This window comes from Lactuca virosa, chromosome 4 (assembly GCF_052849685.1).
Source record: "Lactuca virosa cultivar CGN04683 chromosome 4, Lactuca_virosa_CGN04683_v6, whole genome shotgun sequence".
In the NCBI taxonomy this organism is placed as follows: domain Eukaryota; kingdom Viridiplantae; phylum Streptophyta; class Magnoliopsida; order Asterales; family Asteraceae; genus Lactuca; species Lactuca virosa.
Genome location: NC_136429.1, coordinates 362,454,741 through 362,463,885, shown reverse-complemented (window position 1 = coordinate 362,463,885; position 9,145 = coordinate 362,454,741). Strand labels below are relative to the sequence as shown.

At 33.3% G+C, this 9,145-nt stretch overlaps 1 protein-coding gene across 1 annotated transcript; it reads left to right on the top strand.

Moving 5' to 3' along the window:
* Positions 1-4,619: 4,619 nt before the first annotated feature.
* LOC145108690 (receptor homology region, transmembrane domain- and RING domain-containing protein 2-like) lies at positions 4,620-8,626 on the top strand. Its single transcript, XM_079045760.1, has 4 exons — positions 4,620-5,188; positions 6,046-6,270; positions 7,102-7,506; positions 7,589-8,626. The coding sequence occupies exons 1-4, from the start codon at positions 5,068-5,070 to the stop codon at positions 8,185-8,187; spliced, it is 1,350 nt and encodes a 449-aa protein (XP_078901886.1). The 5' UTR covers positions 4,620-5,067; the 3' UTR covers positions 8,188-8,626.
* The last annotated feature ends 519 nt before the right edge of the window (positions 8,627-9,145 follow it).

Genomic DNA, 9,145 nt, shown 5'->3' with positions numbered 1-9,145 from the left:
TGATGTACAATATTAGTATAAAAGAACTAACCTCATGTTCTCTTTCGTGTTGTATAGTAAGTTGATATGAAGAAACGTATCTTGGAGTTAGAAACAGAGTATTTGCAGGTAGTCAGACGATGCAGGAGGAGGGTGTATTGAAATTCGAGTAAGTTGATTAGTAATCAAATTTTCTACAAAATAGAAATTGACATGCAATTTCCATAGTGCAATCCTATCATTTAGGAATACACCCTTATTTTAGCCATTTTTAAATCCGAATATCCAGCAAAAATAAATCAATTTAATTGCAATTTATATCATACCTTAATAAGAATCTGGAGGAGTGAATCGGGTATCTATTTCAAACGATTTGACATTAAATTTAAATAGAGATCATATAAAATAAAAATCGGATATTACTTGCATACTTATTTTGAGCTGGACATATATAGAACGTGATTATAGAAGATGATATGAATGAGGGACCAAAACGGTATAAAAACAGATTTCCAAGACTGATATACAATACCTCACAGTATAAAAAAACAGATTTCAAAGACTGATATCATACCTTATATACGAAATCGGATACCATAAAAACCTGCTATTAATCGGGTATGTAATTTACACATGTACAACTGTATTCTTTGAATATAATGACGTGATATATTGAATAGAATGTGAAACAAAACAGGGAGTAATTTATTGAATAGAATGTGAAGCAAAACAGGGGCAGAATTGGTATTTAAGTTTGGAAGAATTGAGTGGTTTTGAAGGGACACGTGGCATAGTAGTATAAAAAACATATCTCAAAGACTCCTACTTTTGCATCATTTTACCATTGTGATACAAACCATAGCCTCCGGCCATATAGCCTTTCTATTCAAATTTGGAGATAATAAAAATGGTATTTTAATTTGCTGGAAGGAATCAAATCTATATTGTGATTCCTGATTTTCAGGAAATAATGAGCTGAACAAAAGGATAGAAGAAGGGCAAAATAGACATTTCACTTTGTTTCCTTCTGTTACACCATCAATACACATACATATCTCATCTCACATATTAATTACAAATTTATTGCCATACAATACCTCAGAGTTTGGAAAACAGATTTCCAAGACTGCATGTACCGAGTTCCTACTCCTAGAGTTTGGAAAACAATGATGAATTTCCCGACCTAAAAAAATATAGAATACAAAAAGATAATTAAAATCAATACAACTATAATATCCGTCAATTAGAAAATAAATGATATTAAGATGACTAAATTCTTCACATACCTCTTGTGGTTCTAGCAAATCGACAACATTTTTAACCTTATGATTGATCAAAAAGTCATCGTATTCAGAATATGATTGAGAGGTATCAACAGTCAAAGAAGAAGAAGGGTTTTGAAGTCCTCGTAGACCAACCAAGCTGTTTTTTATTAAGGAGATTAATTATTAAATTAGTAAAATTATTAAAAGAAACAAAAAAACAATGAATTATTAAAATAGTTTGTTACCTATCTGTGAAGGTAACAATATCGGGGAGATCAACATTTATGAACATCCTCGTGCGATCAAAATGACTGTTAACAGGAGGTAGTCCTAACGAAACAAAATAAAAGACTCAAAAGAATGATTAATAAATGCATAAAATAAGGTTGGTTTGTATAAAAAATGTACCGTTATAAACATTAATTTTTGCAAACTGCAATAGAACAATCACATGACCAACTTGTTTATGAGCTTCAATATAAGAAATCAATTGGTATGCAATATCTCCAAACAATGTCACGTTAACCTGCAAACCTCTGCAAAAATAATAATGGTTAAATGAAAATATAATACAAAAATAACACATGCAAAGTGTAAAGTAATGAATATAATATAAGAAAAGTTATGGTTACTCTAAGTTTCGGATCTGTAAAGGTAGTCTATGTCTGGATTTGTTGACATCACGGGAATCAAGCTTTCCTAATGAAACAACTTCACCAATAACATCTAGAAGAAGATAATACAATATGTCAAAATGATGTAAAATTAAAGAATTAAATATAATATACAATCAAGAAAGGGGGAAAATTACCAATTGAGTCATTAGATGTAGTTGTTGCAGAGATAATTGTTTCAAACGAAACACAAGAAAATCCGTATGTTGTTTTGGATTGAAAGTGTAGATACTCATTCACAGTTGTTCTTCCATGCAAGTTTAACTTGTCCTTTACATCACTTATTTTAAAACTGTATCTATTAGGAGCAATAGTGGGGGATCAGATGTAAACAACTTGATCTTCTTTCAGTTTCGATTCAAACCTTTGAAAATCTCTTGGATAGACACTTGCTCGGATTTTAGTACACTATTGACATAGGTTAAGAATATTATATAATGTTAAACAATTGTATTTTAATAAATAGAAATTGGTTAACAATGATTTTGAATAATGTTATTGGAATAATAGATTTTACCATCTCATCCATCAATATCATCTCAATTGATTTCACTATAGTGGGGTTAACATCTGAAATTGATCTCCATAGTCGGATTATAGACACTTTCAGTGTGTAATCATCCTTCATATTGTCCAAGTCTTTAATCAAAGTGATATTTCTATCTGCCATTGTCATTATAACAGAAAGACACATACAATAATAAGAAGAACAATCACAAACTGAATTAATGCAATAAAGTATATTCAAACAAAGAAAATAAAACACAAACACACATACAAACACAAACACACATACAAACACAAACTCTATATCCCTGTACAGAAAATTACCATTGTGTCCATGGACTATTAAATAAAGCATATTCAAACAAATAAAATTAATGAAATTTAGTTTTCAAATAAGATGTTAGTAAGGACATATGTCGATTTTATAACTCATATGTATGAATCAAAATATTCCAAGGAAAACAATATAAAATATTGAAGATCTTGATAAGTAAATGAATAGGGTATTTATCAGTAATTATTTATTGTCTTTGTTGGAATCTAAAATTAGTCAGAAATGTTTAAGCTAACATATAAAATTAAAAATCCCTCAAGTTCATGAAGCAGTTTGTTTATATTCAAGCGACTTATGAAGGAGCTGGTGAAAAAGGGTATCAGGGAGAAATGTTTCACGTTGGGAATGAAAAGAAAGAAACAGAATCATTTATTCAACCATCATTTGTATGCTTTCCTTTATAATCTCTAGCAACCACCATTTGTTATTCAAAATCAGTTCTGGAAGAAGGGTACAATAGTCATTTATATATTTGTGAAACAGAATCAGTTATTCAACCATCATTTGTATGCCGAACTGACATTTTCTAATAGGGGGAAGTATTGAAAGGTCAATACATTTGAAATGTTGTTCCTTTAAGAAAGGTGTGCTTGCATTTCTCATAAGAACAAATTAGGTGATGCGAAATATGTTTACATGATCTTTTGGTATTCGAATTCATATACATACATTGATACACGACTACACATACAAACAAACATTTCAACTATATTTATACTCATACAAATACGCTGATAAAAACTAAAACATGTTCTAAACAAAGATTAATCCACCCTGCAGGCAAAGAACACTATATCTAATACATTTTATTAGCAAAGACATGTATAAAGCTTGTCCAGTAGATGTTTGTACTGAGACTTTTTTTTAATCAATCGAACTACTTGATGCATCCCGATATAAAGTTCAAGTTAGCCTCTGTTACATACAACTATTATGTTGTATTACCAATATTTATACTAAGCCAGGATTAAAAACAACAACATTCAAGAACGATGAGTGTACCAAACAGATTCTGCCAAAGGCAGAGTATCTTCAGGCGTACAAGTTGTTGGTCTTCTTTCCTGCGGAGGGTCGTATTTCGTAAAGGAACGATTATTTAATATGTATGAAGTTTATATAGAACAGAATATGATTTAAATGAGTAATAAAATCAAATTAATTGCAATTGATATCATACCATATATAAGAAATCGGATACCATAATAAACTGCTATTAATCGGGTATATAACTTAAACATGTACTATTGTATTCTTTGATTATAATGAATTGATTTATTGAATAGAAGGTGAAACAAAACATGGCATGATTATTGAATAGAAGGTGAAACAAAAGAGGGGCAAAATTAGTACGTGGAAGACTGGTTTTGTTTATTAGGGGGGTGTTTGACTTAGCTTTTCACAGCCAAAAGTCCTTTTTGGAAAAGAAAAAAAGCAAAAGATGTTTCACAAAACTAGTTTTAAAAACTACTTTTGGAGTTTTGATACAAGGAAAAAGAACTTTTTGGAAAAGTCAGGAAAACCTGACTTTTTGTAACTTTTCCAAAAATGACTTTTGGGCTGTGAAAAGCTAAACCAAACACCCCCTAGATAGGGAGATAGGGAGATTAGTAATACAAGAAAAAAAGCCTTAGCTTAGTGATACATTTTGTAAAAGAAAAAATAAAAGTTTGTTACCCTTCAAAATTATTTTTCCAAAAACTAATAATGAAAATGAAAGACGTAGCATCCAATGAAGAGATAAAATGGAGAAAAACGTCTTCAATGCATTTATGTGACATTATATGATAGTTTAGTTTAATAAGTTGAAGTTTTATTTTAAAAAAAGTAGTTTTAGGTGGAAGATGAATTAGGACAAGTTGGGGAAACATAAACCTAGAAGCCTCCTCATCCGGTCCCGCTTTGGTCTCTTGGCGGTGGCATCGCCACTTTCCACCAAAGAATATTATTTCTCGATTCGTCCGCGGATAATCATTGCCATAATACAATCTCATCGTCACTGTTTTCATCAATCCTATTCCTACCCCCAACTCACTCCACCAGGAAAAAAAACGTCAATCCCTCTTTCCAATCGCTCATAACAAGTACAAGTCTCGTGTGATTTGACTTGGAAACTAGACGCTTTTCACGACTCTCCTCCTCACCACTGATACAAACCCAAAAGCCCTAAACTCTAACATGCTTGACTAGTGTCATCAGAGGATGGAAGCTGATGTTTCCATCCCCCTTTAAACCCTAGCTTTCCGACAACGAAAAATTGGATCTTCATAGGGTCTTTAATTTTGGTACTTTTGTGGATTCAGAAAGAAAAATGTTGAATCATTGGGTGTTCGGTTGCTTTCTATGTTTATTGGCATCCTGGGTGACTGCTAATGTTGTTTTGATGGGGAATAATCTTACTTTAGCTTTTGATGACATCGAAGCTAATTTTGGTGAGTCTTATATTCTCCACACTGTGTTTGGCTTTGCTCTTATTGATTGTATGAAAGTTACTGAACAGAAGCTCAAGCTGATTGAGATTCTTATTCAGTTAATTCAAAACAGAAAAAATCTCCGTAGATGCGATACGGTATGTTTGAGCTTAATTTGGAATTTTAAACTTGCTAGACGTAATTCCTTTGCTGACTTTGCTCATAATATCTTTCTGATTTTCTGATTAAATAGGTTCAAAATAGATTTTAAAGAAGCATGATGATGTAAGAAAATTGATTATTAGATAAATATAAAATTAGCAATTAACTGATCATATGATTTTGATTCTTTAAGTTGCAATAATCACTTTGAAATGCACATCTAAAGATCCCCTTATCAGGAATGCCCAAGCTAGATTGGTGCATATTTTTTGGGGCTAAGTGCAAGTAATAGCAACTTACTTTCATTTCTTTGTGTATTACAGAATCCTCCTTATATTCCTTTCTATTACATCATTGTTTTTTTTTTTTTTTTTTTTTTTTTCTCTTTTTCCTTATTAATGCATTGTACTTTAAAAGATCCACCCAATAATAACATTGTACTTTCAAAAAAATTCTTACTTGGACATTATACTATGCAAGAATACCCAATTATAGCATTCAAAATTGATTTGTATTCAAATGACATTGCTATAATTGAATAGTTTTTTCAATATGCAATGCTCTAATAGGAAAAAAGAAAGTTTGATGCTATAATAAACAAATCAATGAAAATAAGTTGCTAGTTCTTGCATCTAACCCAATTTTGTGTCTGAAAATATTGGATTCTTCAAGTTGCAATGGTGTTTCATGTTGTAATTGGTTGAATTTTTTTGCAGCTCCACCTGTGAAAGGTTCTGGGGAATGTGGAACATTGTTTCTTGCAGAGCCATTGGATGCTTGTGCACCTTTGAGTAATAAAACAATTGAAGACAGCTTAAACCAGCCCTTTTTATTAATAGTTAGAGGAGGATGTAGCTTTGAGGATAAAGTTAGAAGAGCACAATCTGCAGGGTTCAAGGCAGCCATTGTCTATAATAATGATGATACTGATCTTGTTGCAAGTATGCCTTTTCTCTATCTGCTTTCACATCATTTTAACATATATTGTCTCATCCTTTTCAAAATTATATTCTGTTGAACTTATTTAAATTGTTTCTTGCTCGCAGTATTGTCATCCCTTTTAAAGTTATATTGTGTCTATGTGCAAGTAAGGTGCTGGTTACTTCTTACTTAATGGACTTATTGGGGATATGAATTAATATCGGTGTTTACTTTTGACTTGATTTAGGGAGATTGACTTAATAGAGAAAGTTAGGCAAAGGAGGCTTTCCCCATCAAATTAATTTAGTTTAATTGATTTTCTCATCCTTATTTATTTTGATGAATTCCACTCTTTATTGGTTAAAAGATTCTTTTAGATGTTAAGTGATGTATACAAACACATGAACATACATACATGCATAGGCCGGAAATAAAGTGATAACCTCAATTACGTTGAGAATGTGAGACCAAATTTGGGCCATTAGATAAAAAAGATCAAGGACTGTATTCGGTGATGACATTTTTGTAAATTATTGCAAGAGCTAATTTACATATTGCTATTATGGGTAAAAAAAGAAAACAAAAGTATGTTGCTGTTAATGTTATGGGTACATAAATGTAAGTGTGTTGCTATAATGTAAGTACATTGCCATTATGGGTAACAAATAGTGTATGTTGATATGTTTCATGTTATATATTTCTATTATTGGTAAAGAAATTTAGAATGAGTTAAATTTTTTTAAGTACATGGCTATTAATGATAGCAAGAGTAAAGTATGTTGCTATTTGGCTGCAATTTGAACTATGTACTTTATATACAAATGTCTTAACAAGGATATTTGAAATTGTAGTGGCGGGTAATTCGGGCGGTATATCGATACATGCGGTATTTATTTCAAAAACATCGGGACTAAAGCTGAGCATGTACGCGGGTATAACTTCATTGGAGCTATGGATTATCCCAAGCTTCGAGAACTCTGCATGGTCAATCATGGCCATATCTTTCATTTCATTGCTTGCCATGTCAGCAGTACTTGCTACATGTTTCTTTGTGCGTAGGCATCGGATAAGACGAGATCGCCCTCAGGCTTCTCGTGTTCGGGAATTTCATGGAATGAGTAGTCGGTTAGTGAAAGCTATGCCGAGTTTAATATTTACAGCTGTTTTAGAAGATAATTGCACTTCTGCCACATGTGCTATATGTCTCGAGGATTATAGCGTCGGGGATAAGCTTAGAGTTTTACCATGTCGCCACAGTAAGTCTTTTATTTAATTTAATTAATTATTTTTTTTTTTTTAAATGTAATTTTACCAGATGACAACATGAGATTTTGACAGAATTTCACACGATTTGTGTGGACGCGTGGCTGACATCATGGCGAACATTCTGCCCTGTTTGCAAGCGCGATGCCAGGACCGCCAACGGGGACCCACCAGCCTCGGAGCGGACCCCGCTACTCTCCTCCACTCCAGCCTCCATGGCATCATCCACCATCTTATCTTCCGCGTGGTCGTCTTCATACGCATCCTCAGCAGCTATCCACATCGGTCAAAGCTCACGTACGCATTCCAATTCCAATTCCAACCTCCGGTCCGTTTCCGTTGCCAGTACTCCTTACAATATCCATTCCTCCCTTCAAAGCAATCACCAATCCCCTTACGGCCTTACTCCCTCACGAAGCTCATTAGACATTAGGAATCTCGCATCTTCTTCGCATAGATCCCGTGCCTCTCATTTGATCTCCTCAAATTCCTTGGGTTACCCTTCCTTCTCACCTCTAAATTCGCGACACCTGTCCTCATATTATCCGAGCCCGGGGAACGCTTCATCGAGTTACGTTTGGTCTTCGAGTCACCAACCGCACCCTTTGCGACACAGCGACTCTGCTGCCAGCTTTTCTCCCTATGCTTCGGCTCACTCGCTTCCAGAAGACTAAAATACATACAGAAACACACTTGTGTTTTTACCTTTTTACATGTTTAGCCACTTAACTATTTCCTGATTAAACCATTATACTTTTTTTATGACCGTGAAAAAGGAAAAAACAAACAAACAAACATTTTTCCCAATGCTTTTGGGAACAATATTTGAAAGGGTTAAAAAAAAGTATAATGATGTAATTGGTGTAGAAAATAGGTAAGTGGCTAAATAGGTAAAATGATAAAAATACAAGTGGTTTTCTTGCCCCTTTATGAATGCTGATTATGGTGGCTGCTGAGTTGTGTCTGTACATTGTTGTAGTGTAAGGTAAGGTTGCTTTGTGAATCCTTTGATGATTATGCTCTCATCTGATATTTTGTTGGTTCTTGTTTGATGTTTGTGATTGGTGAGTTATAGTTGTTATTTTATATAAAAAGTGAATTCTTGATGCTTCATACTTGGTAAACGGCTTGTTTTACTTGCAACTCTTTGAATTATGCCTCGTGTTCATGGATAAAGGTTCTTGTTGAGTAATGAGTAGTAGTAGAACATATACCAATATCTAGACATGCGATTGTGTTTGTTGGACTCCAGACGAGAGATTACTGCACTTTATCCTGTTACAACTTTTGTATGGTAGGAAGGTTATTGTTTTCTTGGGTTTTTGAGTTTTATTGTTTTGAAAACAGGTCTTTAGTTTTCATTGACTTATCACTTTGGTCCTTTTAACTTATCAAAGATAACATTCCCCCCCCCCCCCCCCCCCCCCCCCCTTGGCCTACATAAAATTATAATTTTTTAGTGCATATCCGCAAATGTGATGTCATTAGGATCAATCTGTCGATTCCAAGTTAATAAGAAAATGCCGGTTTGGGCTGTACTTCATTTTTGTCGGTGAAACTTAATTTTTAATTAATGCGAAATGGGTTGTATTTTATCAGAACATTCAAATGAGCAAGATTAAAAAAGTAATT